This window comes from Xenopus tropicalis, chromosome 8 (assembly GCF_000004195.4).
Source record: "Xenopus tropicalis strain Nigerian chromosome 8, UCB_Xtro_10.0, whole genome shotgun sequence".
NCBI lineage: Eukaryota > Metazoa > Chordata > Amphibia > Anura > Pipidae > Xenopus > Xenopus tropicalis.
This window is the reverse complement of record NC_030684.2, coordinates 65827132-65848549: the sequence shown is the minus strand read 5'-3', so window position 1 is coordinate 65848549 and position 21418 is coordinate 65827132. Positions and strand designations below refer to the sequence as shown.

General features: G+C 37.7%; 2 protein-coding genes across 3 annotated transcripts in view; one reads left to right on the top strand and one right to left on the bottom strand.

The window, feature by feature from the left end:
* Positions 1–3327: 3327 nt before the first annotated feature.
* On the top strand, positions 3328–5035 carry LOC108648264 (growth hormone secretagogue receptor type 1). The gene is made up of 2 exons (XM_018096390.2): positions 3328–4084; positions 4717–5035. Exons 1-2 carry the CDS (start codon positions 3328–3330, stop codon positions 5013–5015), a joined length of 1056 nt encoding a protein of 351 aa, XP_017951879.1. The 3' UTR covers positions 5016–5035.
* Positions 5036–8847: 3812 nt separating this feature from the next.
* fndc3a (fibronectin type III domain containing 3A) overlaps positions 8848–21418 on the bottom strand; it is a 66446-nt gene continuing 53875 nt past the window's right edge. For both annotated transcript variants that reach the window (XM_031891883.1, XM_031891884.1), the window contains exons 18-26: positions 20550–20655; positions 19842–20017; positions 19633–19746; positions 18330–18479; positions 17905–18188; positions 17265–17477; positions 15456–15622; positions 14553–14674; positions 8848–13548 (exon numbers count right to left, since the gene is read on the bottom strand). In XM_031891883.1, coding sequence (XP_031747743.1) covers positions 13231–13548; positions 14553–14674; positions 15456–15622; positions 17265–17477; positions 17905–18188; positions 18330–18479; positions 19633–19746; positions 19842–20017; positions 20550–20655 — 1650 coding nt within the window. In that variant the 3' untranslated portion in view covers positions 8848–13230. The remainder of the gene's footprint in view (positions 13549–14552; positions 14675–15455; positions 15623–17264; positions 17478–17904; positions 18189–18329; positions 18480–19632; positions 19747–19841; positions 20018–20549; positions 20656–21418) is intronic.

The following is a 21418-nucleotide window of genomic DNA, read 5'->3' as shown; positions in this document are numbered from 1 at the left end:
GAGGTTATACGTTTGCAAAGGAAAGTAACACTTCCGGTATGTAAAAATCGCCATCTTTTGAGTGGCAAATGAGCAGGAACTTGCGCTTTCAGTGTTATAAGATGCAATTGGTAGCGGGTGCAGGTTCCAGATTTGGTGTTCTGCGCATGAATTACTAGGCAGAAATGAGTTTGACATGGAATAACTACTGATAGCAAATAAAACCTGTAACTTAGTGCTTTTGCTCTGTCTTGTAACTGAATAGTGGCTTATAATGCAACAGTGCTTAGTGGTCCCATCAGTTATAATCGGTGCTTAGTGATGTAGTTTGTGTAAAAAAAAAAAAGGCTTGTAGTCTTGTAAAAAATAACCAGCGCTGGATTTCTACTGGGGGCGCCCCGAGGCCGCCCCCCCCCCCCGCCACACAAGCGTGCATGTGCGAACAACCCCCCAACGCCACGCGCATGCGTTGCGGCGGGGCGGCCCCTTTGTTTGTGCCGCCCTAGGCCCGGGCCTTTGTGGCCTCACCACAAATCCGGGCCTGAATATAACATAATTAGAGATAACATTGGAGTTCCATGACCTGTATTAAAGTACTTAAGTTGACTTATAATATCCTTACATTTTACAACAGGGATTACATTATTCATCATAGACATCAGCACCGCAAAGTGTTATTGGGATATTTCTAAAGTTTCACTGCTCTTTCTATCCACGTAGAATGTGTATGTAGCCCAGTTTTGGCTCAGGCTTTACTTCTAACACAAATGTGTATGCGTGTGGCGCTACAGGAGTCCTGTGTCCTCACTTACATGAGGGAGCAGGTATGCTGTTACTTAGCGTGCCTCCACCCAGGGTAGGGACAGGGTAAACTGTAACATCCCTCCCTGGGAAACTTCTCTTAGGTTACTCTGTAGTCCTCCAAATGTAGGGACTCCCTGCAACTCCCGGGACCTTGCCCCCCTTGGGGTGGTTGCTTACCAGGCATTTGAGGATCCACTCTTTGAGTAATTGACCAGGAGACTGGAAGTGCTGAATAACCAAATAAACTTCTTTATTGTATCCACACAGTATCCAGTATTATGACATGCAGGTTCAGGTACTTTCCCCTTACTTCCCTTAGGAGACCCTCTCACTTAGGCTTATTCCCCGGTACTCCCGCCAAGAGATCCTTTCTTAGCGTTCTCCCTGGTACTTACACCAAGAGACCCTCTCTTAGGGCTCTCCCCAGTACTCCCACCAAGAGACACTCCCTTAGGACTCTTCCCGGTACTCACGCTAAGAATACTCTCTCACCTAGGCAATCTCCTTTCTGTGGTCCCTAGCTACCACCTGAGCTGGCCACTTAGTGTACCTGAACTCCGGCCAGTAATGCCGGGAGGTCTTAACCTTACTATCTCCTCGGAGGGGCTTCAGACTGCCCTTTCTAGACTCTGTCTATCCTTTCACTCCTTAAGTGACTATAACAGATCTCTTTGAACTCTATAACTGGAGCCTGTAGATAACCTCTTACAGAGGGAGGTCCCAGGACAAAAGACCTTACACAGAATGTGTGTCATCCCTTTTTATATTGCAGCACACTGCCACCTAATGGTTGCTGCTGAATAACAGGGAAACTCCCTTTTCACACACAAACAGCTGGGACCACCCTTAGGTGTCCATATCCCACAAGGCCACCCTCTGGTGCCTATCTAAAAGGGAACCCAACCTAAGGGGCCCAAATCTTGGGATCCCTACATGTATATGAAATGTCCCCCTGCGCCTTATAAAAAAGAACGCACTCTGGTCTGTTTCCTGTCTGGAAAACTGAATGATCGCAATGGGGGAGTGTGTAAAGACTGCATCACCCTGCACTCTGACACATCAAGCTCTTTAAGCTGGGGTGGAACATCTGAGGATTTACATTTGAGCTGTTTGTGAATATGCCCAATTCATGCCTTTATAGAGGCAGTTGCTGGTTGACTGGGAATGGACCAGGCAAATGCTTTTCCATCTTTGACTTTCATTCTCTGCACCTGCACATTTGTAGATAAAACACATCCTATCACATGGAAAATAAAACACAATAGATGGATAAAAACTGTCTTGCATTGTTTATATTGATTGTGATGTTCCTTATAAAAAACATATGTATTTTGTGGTGGCTTATATACATGCATACTGTAGACTGGATTCTTTAAAGACATATGTTTGTACACGTCTATAAATGTGCAACAAATCTCCCTGTTCGCAGGCGACTAATCTCCCCAAAATGCCATCCCACTGGCGAAAGTGTAAATCGCCGGTGGGATGGCATACGCGGCGGCGCGATTTCAATGAAATCGCGGAAGTTGCCTTGAGAGGAAACTCCTGCGATTTCACTGAAATCGTGCCGCCACGTATGCCATCCCACCGGCGATTTACATTTTCACCGGTGGGATGGCATTTCGGGGAGATTAGTCGCCCGCGAACAGGGAGATTTGTTGCGGGCGACTAATCTCCCTGTGTGCCAGAGCCCTTATAGTATATGTTTACCAGCCCCAGATTGAGTTCCTGTGCTGTTTAGAGTGGGTTGTCTTGATTACAGTGACATTTTCATCTACAATAGACATTAGTAATTAAAGGAAGATAAGCTGAACACACTTGCTATATCTGAATCACTAAAAAACAAGAGATGATTTCTGTGTTTTAACTTTGTCTACAAGGACGCTGTTGGCACTTAGTACAAACACAAAAAAAGCCTCAGTTGTAGAGCCTGCTGCAAAGAGGTAGCCATAAAAGCATCAAGGTATTGGACAGGGTCCAGTTTTAGAGAAAGCACTTGCTAAAGTGCATTATATTCATCTCCCTAAGTTGCTCTTCTGATGAGTATATTACAGTATAAGTTCAATTAACACGCGAGCAGTACTGCACTCTATGTGAATATTTATTTATCCTAACTCATTTGTACTGTATGTTCCAGCACGCCAAAAACCACTCTGTTCTGTTCTTTCAAAAAATTGACAAATTAAACATCTGAAGCTAATGGTATACTAGGATAAGTTTAGCCTTAACTGGACATTAAAAAACACATTACTGTCAAATTAAGTGATTTACTCTATAATTAAGTCTTGGTTGCTTTAGAGTAGGCAGCAGGCTTGAATGATGACATCAATGAAAAAAAATGGACTGAAGTGGTTAAATAAAAGGGTTGCCTGTTTAATGTGGACACCCAGAGAAGATGAGATGTGTGCTATAAATGTGTTTTTTACCAGCAGAACATATATTGCTTAAAACAAAATTAGCATTTTAGTCTAGATATATATGACAAATCAACTGTTACGCAGATATCTAAAATCTGAAGAAAGCTGATCTGCTCATGGAATAAAAATGGGTTTTAACGTAAGTGCTGCCAATACTGGAAGCCATTCAAACTACACAACTGAGGATATGGATTCCTTATTTCACATTTATGTTCTGGTTCCAGTTACAATTCTTTGCATTTCACTATTTTTGCTGGGCATCACAGGAAACCTTCTAACTATAATAGTGTTCAAGAGATACAGAGACATGAGGTCAACTGTCAATATGTACCTTTCTAGCATGGCTGTCTCCGATATTCTTATTTTTCTAGGTCTGCCTTCTGACTTGTACAGAATTTGGAAGTACAAGCCGTATGCATTTGGGAATTTCGTCTGTAAGTTTCTTGTTTACTTGAGTGAAAGCTGCACTTACTGTACAATCCTGCACATCACCATGGTCAGCATAGAGAGGTATATTGCTATATGTTTTCCTTTGAAGGCAAAGATCATTATCACCAAAAGAAGAGTGAAAATTGTCATTATTCTTCTATGGATTTTTGCTTTGCTCACAGCCAGCCCAATTTTGTTTCTTTTTGGAGTAGAACACCCCCCGGGATTTCAACCTGAAGAGACCAAGGAGTGTAAATATACAGAGCAGTCTGCACAAAATGGTCTTCTGCATGTAATGACGTGGGTTTCTACCATATATTTCTTCTTACCCATGTTTTTCTTGACATTTCTTTATGGCCTAATATGCAGGAAGCTTTGGCAAACTAGGCATTGGGCTAGGGGCCCAGCAACTGCAAATAGAGGGAAGTACAACAAGGCAACAGTCAAAATGTTAGGTAAGTCATTAAAAATTAGCTTGTGAGCTTAGCAGAGCCAGCAGCATGTTTTTTTCAATTTAGCATTAACTAGATAAGCCTAGATGACTATATGTTTCTGTACAAAATAACAAAGGGTGTTTTCTAAAGTTGGTTCATTCTTTGCTAATTATTTTGACAGCACAGTGGTGCAGTAGTTAACATTGCTGCCTAGCAGTCCTTGGGTTATATATTTGATTATGACCAGGATGCTATCAGTGTGGAATTTCTCCATGTGGTATGTTTGGTCCCTCTGGTTATTCTAGTTTCAATCCACAGTTCAAAAATATACTGATGGCTCAGCTGACTCTTCAGGACAATGTTAAACTCACTCTAATGTTTGTGCATTTGAAATTATATTGCAAGTTCCACACGAATAGTGACTGATGTGTATAATGACCAATCACTGTAAAACACCGTTTAATATGCCGACACTATATAAATAAAAGATAATAGCATATAGCACACACTTATTTAAATAAAAAGCAAAGCGCCAGCAGAATTAATCATATCTAATTTTATTATCACATTTACAATGAATAAATACATATCCTAGCAAAAGAGATGCATAATTCTAGTTATTTTCTTTTTATGTTTTTTTTTTTTTATTGCAGCTGTTGTAGTTGTGTGTTTCATGCTGTGCTGGTTGCCTTTCCACATTGGACGAATCCTATTTGCGTTGGCTGGGGTAGGAGAGTATGTGTTCTTTGAAGTGACACAGTATTTTAATCTTCTTTCTATGGTCCTTTTTTATCTGAGTGCATCTATAAATCCCATGCTGTACAACATTATGTCAGAGAAGTATCGGTCAGCAATGAGGAGGATGCTGTACCCAAAACAAGGCCTGCAGTCTGGAAGGACCAGGAGTTATCGCTTTTCTCTGGAGGGCACAGAGCTCAGTTCTGGCATGTAAATTTTCAAGACAATGTTACTTCCTGCAACTGTTTAAAAAAATGACTGCAGTGCAATGCAAAACCCATTATTTTTGGATTTGGCTGAATAGCAAATACTCCAAAAAAAATAAAAAATCCCAAACTGAATCCAAACCCTAATTTGCATATTGGGATTTTGGAAAAATGGCATCAATTGTCAACAAAACATTGTAAATTATAGTTGTCAAGAGCTTTAGGGCTAACCTACAGGGGACATTTGGATCAGATTTTGGGGATCAAACTATCTAACTCCCAAAATCTTGTCATGCAACAGCTTGAGAATTTGTGGGATGCTACATAATAAGATGGTGTGTTTTGTTCCTGCGTCTACATCCAACAGTCAATGTATTCAATGAGAGAAACAAGTATTTCAGACACCATCAGAGTTATTCTGTGAGCCAGATCAGCACGAGAACAGGGGCTGGGTTTAGGTAACTATTCCAAACCATATTATTACATTAAAAATCATGAAAAAGCACCAAGAATTCTCACCATATCCATCACCAGAATTAGAATTAATGAACAATCCAAATTTCCCTCCAAGTTGCGAGAATGGTCAATTAGACAGATGGGCAACAACTCAGAATAACCCTACTAAGCTCTGTCATTTCATAGAGAACGGTAGAGTAATATCTCTGCACTCAATACAGAAAAGGTGGGGCCAACATCCTAGAAACCATTGGAACCATATGCAGATCTCTAATTATTTGAATTCAATGGGATTGGAACAACTGACTAGACCACTTACTAGTTGGGAAGTTCTACTACAAGAACAAAAGATATCCCACCCTATTGCAAAATTCTATAAAAAACTAGTAAAAGGGAACCAGGAAGGGAAAACACTTTATATGAAACAATGGGAACAAGAACTCAATACAACCATACATATAGATACTTGGAAGCAAATAACATTATCAGCGCATAAAGGCGCAAGATCCAATAGAGTACAAGAGGCAAATTTTAAACTGTTAAGCAGATGGTATAGAACCCCCCAATATCTGCATAAAATATTCAACAAAGTACAACAGACATGTTGGAGATGTAACAATGCTGAAGGATCTTATAGTCATATATGGTACGCATGTGAAAAAATTAAACCATTTTGGAGAGAAGTATATAACACAATAAACAATTTAAGACCGGGGGTGTATACAAACTGTATAGAAACAATGTTATTTAGCCTGGATAGAACAGGACAAAAAATAATTAAAGATAAATTGACAGTACACTTATTACAGGCAGCTAGAATAATGATACCCAAAAACTGGAGAAACCCAGAAACTCCACAAAAAATTCAATGGATAGGAGAAATAGAAAATACAAAAACAATGGAAGAATTAACAGCTGTAAAATATGGGAGAATGAAAAGCTATGAGAAAATATGGTTAGACTGGTTAAATCAATAAGTAGGATAGAAAACAAACAAGAATAGGAAACATGTATAATATATGTGAATATATCTAATAGCAGGCACCAATAGTAAAGGTCAACAAGTGACAAGAGAAAAGTATTTTATCAAACCTACCTGCTTCCCACCCCCAATACCCAGGCAGTCTCCCACAACAAGAGTTACGTTCATGTTTATGTTTATTAATCTGAAAGATTTCAAGGATTTCGTATTTTAAGTGAGATGTATAACAAAATAATGGGAAAATTGCCATGTCTTTGTACCAAAGTATCCTCTATATTTCTGTATATTCCCCCCCTTTTCCCCCCTTCCTTTTTCCTTTCTGTATCCCCACCCACAAAAATTGAAAAAATTAAAAATAAAGACTTACAAAAAAAAAAAAATCATGAAAAAGCTGCCTAATTTAAATGATGTACAACAGTGCTTGAAAGTTTATGAACCCTTTAAAATTTTCTATATTTTTATATGAATGTGATCTAAAACATAGTAGATAAAAAAAACGTACTTAAACAAATAAAAAAAAATTATTTGGTCATGTATTTATTGTGTGTGGCAAAAGTAATTGAATTGTGCTCTCAGCGCTCTCGACAACTCTTTTTCTGTGGTCCTCAGACACCTCCTTTGTTCGAGCAATTATACACATCTACAAATGTGTTGTATGTGTGATCAGGCTTTGCTGGATCCCGTTCTTTAAGTAACACCTGATTGTCACCCCGTTGAATAAAAACAGCAGACTGATTTCACCTTCAAATTATGCGATAATCCTATGGATTCACTTACTTTTGCCACACGCCGATATATCATTGGATCATTTTTTTTTCCCAATAAATACATGACCAAATATAATCATTTTTGTTTCATTTATTTAACTACGTTTTTCTTTATCTACTTTTAGGACTTGTTTGAAAATCAGATGATGTTTTAGATCACATTCTTATAAAAACATAGAAAATTTTAAAGGGTTCTCAAACTTTCAAAACCGCTATATATTGCAAAGTTGCTTGAAATTCTGTTCACTTTTCAAACAGCTTAAGTTTTCTTTGGGTGGAGTTCCACTTTAAAGAATATTTGATAATGAAGTTTTCTGATTTTAAATGATGTATGACCACTTCTCAGTTTTGGTAGTGGCTGTTGATGCCAATCTCCTTAACTTTTGAAGCTGATCAGGGTGGAGTTCCATCTTCTGAAGGAGCATCTCGTGGCCATTTTTCTTTATTTCAGATAAAGCTACCCTGCAATCTCCATGCCAGTGCTAGTTGCAGATCTGTGTGTGTGTGGTTCTCACATATACTTAATTTGTATATGATGAATGCCTTGTATTTAGAACTTCATTGTTTTTCCTCATTTACAAATAAAATATCTATTATAATATGTGCCTTTTGCCATCCCTACTTTATTTTAATCTGGGACTATACCTATTACGTACACCAGTGATCCCCAACTAGTGGCTCATGAGCACCAACCCCTTGGATGTTGCTCTCAGTGCCCCCAAACCAGGTAGTTATTTTTGAATTCCTGACTTGGTGGCAAGTTTTGGCTGAATAAAAACAAGATTTACTACCAAATAAAGCTTCCTGTAAGCTGATAGTGTGCATAGAGGCTACCTAATAGCCAATCTGAGCCCTTGTTTGGCACCACCATTAACTTTTAAGATGCTTGTGTTGCTCTCCCAAGTCTTTTTACATTTGACTGTGGCTCACGAGTAAGAAAGGTTGGGGATCCCTGACCTACACTATAGAAGTAACTCATAACAACCAATCAGTGATTAGCTTTTATAGGCAGCTGCAGGTAGAATAATGAGAAAAATGTTGATTGGTTGCCATGGGTTACTGCTCCGGTGCAAATTCGTCCACTGACGATAAATGGTGACTTTGCAAACCAATAGGTGACTATTTTTTAATCAATCTGTAAAACCAAGGTTCATCTGAATTTGAGATCATTCAAATATTTTTGGAGGCAAATCTGTATGTTGAATGTATCTTCCCATTAATTGTACAGGGCTGTAGAATATGTTGGCGATTTATTAATACATGTTGATAATAATAGATGACTAACAGGCCATTCAGGTAGCCACTGTTGCATCTCCAAGTGATTTATGTTTTTATTAAGTTGGTTTTAATGTGTTTAAGCTTTTCCCTAAAATAAAGGGCAATAAAGGTATATGTATAAATGTAAAACTGTTTTAACTACAACTAATATTTTGTCTGCTGCATACATATTCTTTGTGTTTTCACCCTGCAACTGCAAACTTTCATCCTATATATAAACAACAGAAGTTGCCAGTTAACATAAATGGGCCAATTATTTGTTAAAACAGTGAGGCACTGGAATTCATCCCCCCCCCTCCCGATGCCACTTTCCAGTTTTCACATCAGATCAAAGAATGAAAAACAGCTACCCTTTAATCATTTTATACTTTTTATTGAACATATTAAATATATTATCTATTTCATAGTAACAATTTAGTAATACATATGCAGGGTAACATTATATTGTAGAAGATACCTCAAATTACAATGAAAGTACAAAGCAACAGATTTCTAACAAGAACACCAAACATACTTCTGGAATGTATAGGCTGTAAAATAAAACAAAAAAAAGGTTAGAACAAAGAGCACAAGGTGTCCAAGAAAGATGAATGTTAGGTATCAGCGAACCACTGTAGTTCAGAGAAAAGTGATATAGAATGAAGGTGAGAAGTTTAATTTGCAGCAATGTAAAATGAGCTGATTTGTGTGCTTGAAAATAGGAGATCTCAAGCAGAAATCCTTTGGCAATGGAGACCCTAAGGCTGTTGGCAGTCTAAAAAGTATGGCCTTCCAGATCTTGAATTATTGATTCCCAGAATCCTAGGCTACTTGTTGGCTGGCTGAGATTCTGGGGTAGTTGAACAATTAAAAAAAATAAAGCCAGCATTTCTCCTTTAAGCAGACTGTAATGATTTATTGCATGTTGCTCATATATGTAACAGATCAATGTAACATTCACACATATATTTGTAACTATATTCCCTGCCAAAGCTGGGCAAAACTGAACTTACTTTCTCTGCACTTCTGACCAAAGGACCACATCTAATCCAAGCTTAATCCTCTTCTGTTTAAGATAATGAATCAAATTATGGTGGCACCTGGCTAACCTTAGTTTAACATTCTGAGTTATGAAATCTCACAAGACTGAGATCATTTATTATGCATGCTCAAGGCCCCCACACATGGACAGATGGTCATACATTGGTGAGATTGGTCTGAAATTATCAAACCATATAAACTATTTAGAACAGTTGACTAGTTTCAGTGAAACCATGGTCTTACTTGGGCTTTACCAAGCACCGGGCAATTAGCATGCTTCATGTACTGCAGAACTCGGCCTGAATAGTTGAATCTTGCCAAATCTGGCAAGCTACATATAACATTTGACCCACTCCTTTACCAGATGGGTCAAATAAGCAGATACACTGTCTTTTCACTTCCATATCTGCCAATGCCTCAACAATGGATTCTGTGTCTAAACCAACCACTTGCAGCAAGACTGTAGACTATCTTCTGAAAAGCCCTCAGATGCACTCATATTCAGGCAGCAAGGCAAAAACATCTGAACTGCCTGGCCATATCAGGGCACAAGGCCACCTTAACCATGGGTTACAACCATTACATCATATTCTGATAAGACAATTAAAAGTAAAAAATACAAAAAACCTGCTGAGTTAAAGAATGTTTTAGCCATAAAGATATGAATGGTCACACATGCTGTTTAATATGAATCAACATGCAAAATAGCATTGGTGTTCCTTACATAAAAATATATATTAAAATAGAAAGATTAAGATGTAAACACGTCTGCAGCCAAAAGACAACATCATGTGTATAGAAATGTATGTAATGACGTACAAACAGGCACATATAAAGACATAAACCCCTTTCTTGCCAGAGGGACCCATAATGTATTGCCGTAATATGGGGATGGCCTCTTGGTCAGGAAAACGGTTAAAAATAATGCAAATTATTTCACTAACAGAGATTTGCTACAGGTAAAACAATTACATTCAACCTTAAATCAAAATAAATAGAATACCATTTAGAGTACACTTGTGGGGGTTGGGGAAAAGTAAAATTTTAGATTGCACCATACATCTACTGTAAGGAAAGAAAGTGGCAGTATATGTTACGATAAAATATTCATAAATGAAATGATATGCAGAAATACTCATAGGTGATTGACTCCGAACAGAGCAATACATATAATATCAACTATGTATAAAAAGTGACTACTTTCTACATACATAAATGCAGAATCCTGTATGATTTCAATAGTGAAATGCATGGTCAATGAGCAATAGAGAGGCTGACATTTACATCAGACATAATGTCTGCAACCCATGCCATTTAATTACAGAGTCCGTAGGTCTGTCATTGTTTAAATTCTCTGGTAACGTTGATGGCAATAATTTTTTTTTTTTTTAAGGCCAGGCCTTTTGGTACATTTAAGCTTTTAAATATACCAAATTTCCAAGCCAAAGCCAAGTATGATCCACATTAACAGAAAGGAAATATTTAATACCAATGACATTGTGAGCTCTAAAACAAATCTTAAATATAAAGTGATGGAATGTATATTTATATATTTATATATATATTATCAGCATGATAATTTTCTTACAAAAACATTTTATATGTAAAAATATTTAGGTTAGTAGATAATACATAATCTGGGCATCTCTTAAAAAAAAAAAAAAAAAAAAATCGTGCGTCTTTTTTATTACTTAGATTACAGACAGTATAAAAACATATACTTGCTCAGTTTGAGCCAAATAGTGTAACATTTATAATAAATGCACTTGTTTTTTTCCTCCGTAAAGACAAACCTGTGCTTGTACAGAAAGTGCTGCAATGTATTCTTGAGAAGCACAGTACACTTTTGTAATTGAAATGCAAAGCAGGTCAAGGTATATATAAATATATACAAAAAACAAAATTCAGATACACAGTATGGGTCATAAGGCGCTCTCCTGCAATGGTAGTATTATCATTTTATGAAAAGGTGACACACTTCAATAAAAGGCTTTAGAGTTAAAAATATAACAAACTTCTAAGAGATAATGCTTGTAAATGTAGACTATGCTTCTTCCAGAGGTGGCCGGAAGCTCAAGGTCCATGCAATACTTCTATAATTGTATGCTGATTTTAGTAGTAGCACCAAACTTCAATTTAAATTGGCTTTTCCTCTCCACACCAATAGAGATATAATTGGCTTCAAATCACATGGCTGCACTTCCAACAAACTTTAAATGAGTTACAAAAAATATATAGATATATATTATCGTCTCATAAGTCTGTGGATCTGGAAAAAGAATGGCTCTGCATGAATGGGCCAGACAATGCAAGTGATTGTACCATACATGTATTAGCTTGCAATAGAACTTGGTGTTAAAATTGTTTTCCCCATTACTGTATTCAGAAATTGGGTTTTAAATCGGGTTGGTTTAGAGAAGATCATAGGAAATGCATTTTATATTGCAACAGCCTTGCCAAAATAGTTTAATGCATTACTTTTAACATGTTTGCATCAACTTAATATTTCAAATTTTTAATGCGCTATCTAGCTGGATTGGATTGCCCTTGTGTAGGCAAATACAGACTGGCTCAGTCTACAGGCTTAGAAAAAGCCAGAGGCACCCAGCTCTCTTTGTGGCTGGCACATTTATATCACAGGCATTACTTTTCAAGGTAAGGATGCCATATTTACTGGACAGACTTTCTAAAAGAAATGTGGTGTATTCCATAAATGCTTTGTTAAGGTAAATACAGAAATCAAGCACTTATTAAATAAAGCACATTTAGTCCTGTAATTAACCTTGTTTTTTGTTTGTATGCGTATATGACAACACAGCTATCACACATACTTATACAAGGCACATATTAACACATGCATATACATACACATGTATATACAATTGCAGCTGATAAAGGCTATGCTTTCTTATTATCTCTACTTTATTTTGGAGAGTTTCATCTTTTCCCAAAAATTTTCACTCATGTATCAGCGCTGAATTTTACTTATTAGTGTTCGGGAGTAAAATTTTACCTTAATACACAAGGGGAAATATATGTGTAGAATTAAATGAGGTGCTACAGACTTAATCAGCACTTTTTTCACTTACATGTAAAGATTATTTAGAAAAAGCCACCAAGATGAATTACAATCAGCTTTTCTTTTTTCCAGTTACAACATGAAGGCTAGAATAGTTCTGGCTTGTTAAGTTCTGCTCAAACTTGCCTAGTTGTCTTGAGATATGTTTCACCTTTCACTAACAAAACCTTTCATCCTTTTTAAGACCCAAGTTCAGTATGAGAATGGACGCTAATACTTTTATGTTTAACAAAATGTTTGTTTTATTAGCTACCACTTACAAGGCTGCACATTTAAGAAGGACATGCTTTAAAAGCAAATGTTCCATATAAACGAACAGCACCACCTTGGCAAAGTGTATTAAGGCATATTACACCATGGTCCTAGAGGCAGGACTGGATTCCCTTTCTAAGAGTTTCATGATGCTTCATGTTCCAAGTGTAGGGAGGATTATGCTAATCCTGCCTCTCAGTGAGTAAGCAGCAAAAATGGAAATGCACTTATATATAATACAATCATTTCCATCAATAAGTTTAATAAGAATCATTAATCCCTTGTGCTCCAGAGAGTTTTGCAATGCACTGGGGCTGGAAATCTCTGTGGCGCTCAAGGCATTAAAACATAAATATAAGGGAAGGGGAGAATAGTTGCAAGGAGGGTGGCTACTTAATTACAAAGTACTGAATGACAACAGCAAACAGGAAAGCCACAATGGCAAAAACCAGAAGGAGTAGCACCGCAAACTGCTCATCACTTAAAGGCTTCCTCTTGGTCTTTGTGGCTTCCGTGGTAGAGTTAGCACAATTTAGAACTAATTCTTGTCTTTGAGATGAGAATGTGGTACTTGGACTGTAAGGGCCAAACAACTCCTGCAACCCAGCATAATCTTGGTACTGGCGACCAGCACAAACTCGGAACCGGTATTCACAGTTTGTTTGAAAGTTTGAAAAACTGTATAAGGTGTCAGGTCCTTTGTAAACCTGTTTCACGGAAAGAAAAAACATCTGTCACTGGGCTGCATTATGCACAACAATAAACAGATTCATTACAGACTAATCGAATAAACAAGATTATAAAGCTGAAAAAGCTACCATAGCAGGAAAGCACATGCCAAGTCATCTAAAAAACATTTCCATTACTTAACACTGGTAAGTTTACGCCCGTGGGCAGGATGTGGTCCTTTAAAAGACTTTTTATGGCCACCAGACTCCACTGATTTTTTCTTTGGATGACATCACTAACACATTTGCACATCTTACTAGTATGGTACAATAGTGCAAAGTTAATTTCCTTAAAGGATTCTATCATCTCACCTTTAAAACACTTTATGTGAAATAGTGTTCCTTCTAAGAGAAATAAATACTTCAAGCAAAGGTATTATCACATTTTGAGTCTGTGCAAGGAAGTGTATTTCCCTTTTAATACTCGAGACTACTTCTAATCTCGTTTTAGCATGGCTTCATGGAAAGGCATCGATACACTTAGAATAAGGGAATATGGGGGTTATATAAGGCACTACTTTTGCCCAGGAGCAGTAACCCTAGCAACTAAATCAGCAGGAAGCATTTACTGGTAACCTGTTCACAAGCAAACATATTATTGGTTGCTTCTGGTTACTGCTCCTGGGCAAATGTAGTTTCATTACATATGAGAGTATGTATCACAAATTAGGACAAATTACCTGGCATCTGAAAATGTGTTCATATTTGCTAAACTGCTGCTTTTGGGAAATGATGTCTACTATGTTAGTTATGGGAGTAGGGAAGATATTAGCTTTAGGTGACACAGACCAAAATATGGAACTTATAAAGCATGTAGATGTTATATGAACCTCTCATTAAAATAACTAAAATTAATTAAAATAATTTGAATAATGAAAAAAGCAATACAAAAGCAAAAACTTTGGTGTATGGCAAATCTAGCAGGCATTATTTTATTTAGATAGGTTTAAAAGAAACCATACAGCTAATATTTGCGAATGTACCTGCTCAACCTCTCTCCCGTTGGTAAGTTGAAGCATGTAAACAATGGCATCTCCTCTCATAGGCTGCAAAGGCTCCCAAGTAACTTCACATAAAGTACTTTCAATCTGCTGCACTTTAGGTGCTAAAAAGAAAAACATAAGGACATTTTTAATGTACTAACTGCTACAAATGATAAATAAAATAGTCGGGTAAGATGAATCCCTGTCTAGACACACAATAAGCCAAAAAGCTATGAAAACCTTATTTAGAATAACTCTCATTTAGAATAAAGCTTAAAAGAGCAGAAAAACCAAAACATTAAATTGTTTTAAAATACATGTATGAGACATGTTATCCAGAATTCTTGGGATCTGAGGTTTTCCAGATATGAGGTCCATCTGTAATTTGGATCACCATACTGTCTACTAAAAATCATTTAAACATATAAACTCAATAGGATTGTTTTGCCTCTAATAAGAATTAATTATATCTTAGCTAGCTTTACTGTTATCTTTACTAGTTTTACTGTCATAAAGAAAAAGGAAATCATGTTTAAAATTTGAATTGATTAAAGTGAATTCTATGGGAAATGGCCTTTTCGTAAATTGGAGCTTTCTGGGTAATAATCCCATACCTGAAATTAAAATATAATGTTTTGTTGCCCTACACTGGTATACATTGTATTTTGCTTCAGCAGGACTGTTGTACTTAGCCTTTATGTCTCTTTAGGTTTCTTAAGCCACACTGGTTTAATATAATCATTTAGAATTATAAAAATGAGATGTGATTGCATCACATATGATTGTTGAAGAATTTGGTCAGACAATCATGCATAATCATCAATGTAATATAGCTCTTCAAACACTGGCATTTATTTGGCCAGCTTTACTTCAATCTATGCATACAAAACAAAATATACTTACCCCTTAATGCCGCTGGGGGAGATTTGGTTGTAGCAAAACTGTAAACTTGAGAGAAAGGCCCTTCTCCTGCATCATTATATGCCTGGATCCTAAAGTTGTATGTAGTTGACTCATTTAATCTCTGCATCTTGTATGTGTGGCAGGGTCCATTGTAGATTGTGAAAAACCTAAACAAATGAGGATCCAGCACTTATGAAATTACAAATGTAGTTAAGCCATTCAGCATATTTTTATGGTTCCAGACCTGGCCATTGTTTTCATTAACTTCACATTATGGTTCCAAACCTGGCCACACACACACATAACATCTCAATATATTCTAGCTCACAAACAGGGGGTCTCTAAAATAACCAGACCTCTAAATAGACAAAGTTGGATAATTCTGCTAAAGACTGAACCAAACAAGTGTTACATATACTTGCCTTACACGGGCTGATTGTAGCTGCTGATATCAGTCCCTTGGACCGATTCAGCAGCTTATCGGCTCATGTAGGGGCAGGAACAAGGGGCATGCCCAACCGATATCTGGTCTGAAATTGTCCAGATATCGATCGGCAGGTTAAAAGATTTAGTCGGATCGGGGACTGCATCGGCTCATTAATGCAGTCCTCGAACTGACTGCCCCATTGCCGCCATTATAATTTGATTGTTTGGCCCCAGGCGACCTCGCCAAGCGAGCGGATCTTCACGTGTATGGGCACCTTTAGCCCCTAAGATAAAATGTGCATCAGTTAACCCTATTTTCTACTGATCATAGAGTTCCACAAATTCCCTCTCATGGTTTCTGCTGCAATTGGTGACTGTTTCAATGCCATATTTGCTATTTACAGGAAAGTTGGATTGATGTTCCATTATCTAATGCTATTATATATATATATCAGTTTACAGTAGTGCTGGGCGGTATACCGGTTTAACCGGTATACCGTTTTTTTTTAAAAAAAACTATATGAATTTTCAACATACCGCAATACCGGTATGCGCGCCTCCTGCTATTTTTCTCCAATTATATCCGGGTTGCGCCCGTGCGTACGTGACGCCAGCGCGCATGTGACGTCAGCGCGCACGCGACGTCGCTAGGACGCATCGCTGGAGGAACCACAAGTTGGGTAAGTTCTGCTGGGGGGTTGGGGTTGTGGGGGGGTTTTGGGGGGGTGTTGTGGTTGGGGGGGGGCCACCAATATTTATTATTTATTTTTTATTTATATACCGTCAAATACCGTGATACCGATATAATTTTGAAAAATACCGTGATATAAATTTTTGGTCATACCGCCCAGCTCTAGTTTACAGTTTGATTACAATCACCAAAACTAAATAGACTGATCCGAACTGGACCCATTACAAGGCTTGCCTTGGCATAGTTAACAAATTAACCTGTTATTAACTAAAATTAACTAATTGCTAAATCTATTTCATATAACTGTTTAGTACTCACCAAAAATTAGAAAAAAACTCAGTCCCCATAATATAATGCATTTTTAAGTGGTAATAAAAAGGAGGGAACCCCCTATTTATTTTAAGCAAATAATTTCTCTTTAATTGGCTATTTGAGCCCAAACCACTCAGCTGAAAGTTAGGTTTATTAATTTATCATGAAAATAGTGAAATGATGCCATAGCTAACAGGCAAACAAGTACAAAATTAATTAGTTTATTTTATAGCAAGTAACTAAAAGGAGCTGTTATCTATGGATACCCAAACCTGTTCAAGTCAAATATTGACTCTCTTCCTAAGGTAACTAATGGGCTATTAAAGCACAGGGATAAACCACTGATCACAGTCATTGTTGACATGGGCTGAGATGCTTACCTGTTGAACTTATCCTCCATTTGTAAATTGAACTGGGAGGTTTCGGTTGCTAATGCTTTACTGGAACCATCACCCCATTTCAACTTAAGGCTCTGGTGACTGAAGACCACACATTCCAGATGGGGAGGGTTTGGAGGTGGAGGCTTGGTTTTGGCCTTGATAGAACTGCTAAATGGTCCAGCACCTAAGCTGTTTATGGCCTGAATTCTTATTCTAGAAGAAAAATAATGCATTTTCATAAGTTCCAACATATGACACACTGATATATATCAGAAGTATTCAAACATTTTGGATCTACATCAAGAAGGGGCATGTTTTTGACACCTCAATGTACAGTGTTTGGGACACCATAGAGGTAAGTCACCAATATATTGACACACTGCAATGGGGCAAAGCAAAAGTTTCTAAGAGACATGTCCATGTTAAGATACAGGCAATCTACAGGGTCCTTTAGGAAATATTGCCAGACAATCCCAAATCCTTCACACAGGTTTCCCTGTAATGCATATGCAGATAGTTGAACTAAAAACTAGTTTCTTACATGTCGAGATACAACAAATATATTTAATTTAGATGGGTGGGCATAAAAACATATGTAAAAACAAAGGTGTTAGAGCTTTTGAAAAAATTTGTTTCTTACCTGTAGGTCCGATCAGGGACCAGATTTTGAAGAATACAACTAGTAACACAGTCAACAGTTAGTTGCTGTTTCTCCCCATATTCTACATTGTACCCAGTGATTTCAGACCCATTGCAACATGGTTCCTTCCACTGGATAGCAAGGCACTCTGATGGTGAGGGAATTGAGGCTTCCAATAGCTCTTCATCTACTACCTGCAGAAATGGAACGGCAGCAGGTACAGATGCTGGCGTTGTTATCATTGCTGTGTCACCAAACAGTCCAGCACCGGCCAAGTTAACAGCCTAGAAGAAATTATATTATAATTTCATAAAGGAATTTTGAAATTCTTCAAAAGTTATGCAAGCACAAATACAAGTTATTATTTTTACATGCAGTTATGGCAGGTAAGGGCAAAAGAAACATCTGTGTGCTGTGGCTGTTACCTGAACTCTGCAGTAATAAGTGGTAGCAGGTGTCAGTCCTCTGATTTCATAACTTGCACAAGGCCCACTGTAAGTTATTTGCATACATCCTTCTATTCTCCCCCATTCTAGTCTGTATTCAGTAATATCTGTACCATTGCACATAGGGTTCTGAAAATATGAAAAAAAGCAATTAAAGTTGAGTGTCTAAAACTGCACAGTTCCTTCCACTATAGTATGTGGCCTTCCAATATAAATGATCTATTAAGCTACCACAAAAAAAAGACCGTAGATGCAAAACCCGTAAATACAAACAGCTGGATGGAACAGTATTTCTGCTGGTCAGTCTACTGTGCTGTGCAAAGAATGACTGGAATTTAGCAGTTTCCCATAAAACAAGAATGACATTAAGGTCAGCAGAAGGGCAAGGAAACGGAGGCCCCAGGTTCCCTAGGGACCCTCATGTGACAAATGCTGAGGACTTCATAAATCCTCACAGTTCATGTATTGCCCCCCCCCCCCCCCCCGTTAAATTAAACAATGTTATGCTAATTGGTTTGTGGATGTGGTCTGCCGTGTGTTTTTATTTATATGAGTGAATTAACAACTTGAATTTTCAAAGTGGAAGATTTAGAAGGAGAAGCAGTTACCACCGTGTTTTTTTAGGTGTAGAGCAACAAGAAAAATCCTGGTGTGATCACAGAGCTGAAAGCAGAACACCAAGAAGAAAAGGTGAGCTTGGAGAAAGGAATGTACCATTGTACCAGGTCAAAATCTAGGGTGAAAAACACTGCCTATGATCTTTTACTGCAGGGATCTTCTCTGTCTACTCTGTTTCCAAATTCTCTCACCAAGCATGTTCCCAACGGAGAGGGTAACATGACCACACAAGCCTGAAGAAGAAAGAGCAACACACAGTGCAGGTACAGAAGGGTGCAGTACCCTTCCTTTATCTGTCACTGCACTGCTTGCACAGTAGAGTGAAAAGCCAAACAAACAAAAAAGCTGGCTCTTTTTACTGCACATGCATCAGCACCGGGATCGTGAAGAAAGAAGACAGGAGGAAGAGGATCGCACGTTAGCAGCTAGTGGGCTTGTGTGGTTTTCTCTTAACAGGAGCATCAACCCGGGGTATCAGGTAAGCGATTACAATCATTGGGGGTTGCCTAATATTTTGGCACCTCCAAGTGATTTTACCTTTCCTTCTCTTTAAATGTATGTTTCTATTTATGTGTATAAGTGTTCACAGGGTGTGTTCCAATGTAGTAAATACAGAGCAGGGAGACTGACTACAGAGTACGCACACATATTTATGTATTCTCACCTCCCAGCTGGCTAGGACACAGTTTGCAGTCTTACTGATTAGCAGTGGCATTTTGCATCTTTCAGGAGGGCCTGGAGCTGTGCAGAACTCTGATTTGGGTGAATAAGGTCCACACTAAAAGGTAGTATAAAAACAAACAGGCAGTGAAAAATTGGTCCCAGTTAGTAACACAGAGAGCAAACCACATTTACAATATCTGAATTCATTACCCCTGCTTTATTTGTGGCTTTGATCCAGAAGCAATAGGACCGTCCTGGCAGGAGGTCGCTTACTGTGCATTCAAGCTCAGGGCCCTGGTACACTGCTGCACGATCTTCTTGTTCAGATTTTTCCATCTCCACAGTGTAAGCTGTCACTGCTGAGCCACCGTCTGAGGAAGGAGGAGCTGTAAAGCGACAAAGTGTTTTTATACATCTCACAAATCAGGCTCTATGGCCTCCTGTGACACATCAGCTTCTGCACATATATTTTACTACTCAGTATCCTAAACACTCACTTTATAGAAAAAGAAAAAAGGTGGGGAAAGTCACTTTTTTTTATTTATTTTTTTTTTAACACAAAATGGTGCAGATATTCAACAGCTACATCCAAATATTCTTTAATATGTACCTATTGGTATTTAATTTTAAAACTATCTTTTCTTTTTCATGTGCAATCCACCTAGGAAAATGACTGACTTTGTAATAATCTTGGGTTTTGTAGTTTACAGCCAACCCTTTTTGGTTTTTTTTACCCAAAGACAATACAGCTGTAAAACAAAATACATTGATCTTTACTTTCAGTCAGTATTTACAATAGTACAAGGCATGTTTCATTTAGGGCGGTTTGGTGCAGACCAATATTCCCAGCATCCAAAACCAACAGCAAACACATCAAAAGCTGTGTAGTCAAGAAAATCAACATGATGTGGAACTTACTCCATTGCAGACTGAGTTCCTTGGGTTTGGGTTTCCCACAGAGTCGTACAGGTTGGCAGGGACCTGGAGGTACAATTGCTGTCTGGACTGTTAATACATCAGAAACCTTAAAAAAAAAAAATGAAGATAAATGTGTCTGAAACAGATCTGAACTATGTAACTGTTTTTTTTTTTTAAATTGGTAGCTAAAGGCTATATTCAATATTCAATCATGCCCAATTTCTTTTTCACATACCCACTTAAACTGTACTTTCATAAGAACAACATTGGATTCAATTTTAGAGTACTGCAATAACAATGTTTAACCCTATAATTATAGGGTTCTTACAACTTCATTAAATTGTAACCAGCATTACTAATCACAAGGAAACACTAGAATATGAAAATACAAGTGTAGGAGACACAGGTGCTCATTGATTATCACTAAGAAAATTAGCAGCCGGGCATTAACCAATGGTAACTAATAAATAAATAACTTATTTCAGTCAGTTGCAGGTAGGATAAAAGCAAATAAATAATGGTTGTCATGGGGTTACTGCCCAGGTGCAAATTTGTTCAGTGTTAGAAAATGAGTTCCATTATATAAATCTTCTTTCCTGAAATACATTACTGGGCTGTAGCTTATACAGGAACAACAATAATATTAATAATAATGAGCTGAACAAGATTTGGTAGTTTTCTAGAAATTAATTTGAACTAGTATGCTTGTGATTTCGCTTGGGATTAAAACATCTGCCCCAGATAGCTTCCCATTAAGTTTGATAGAACGCTCCTCCAGAATCCACTACTATTGGTGTGTGTGGAAGGGGATGGGGAGGGTTCATTTTTAACATGTCTAGAACTGAAGGGCACAAAATTAAGTTAGAGGT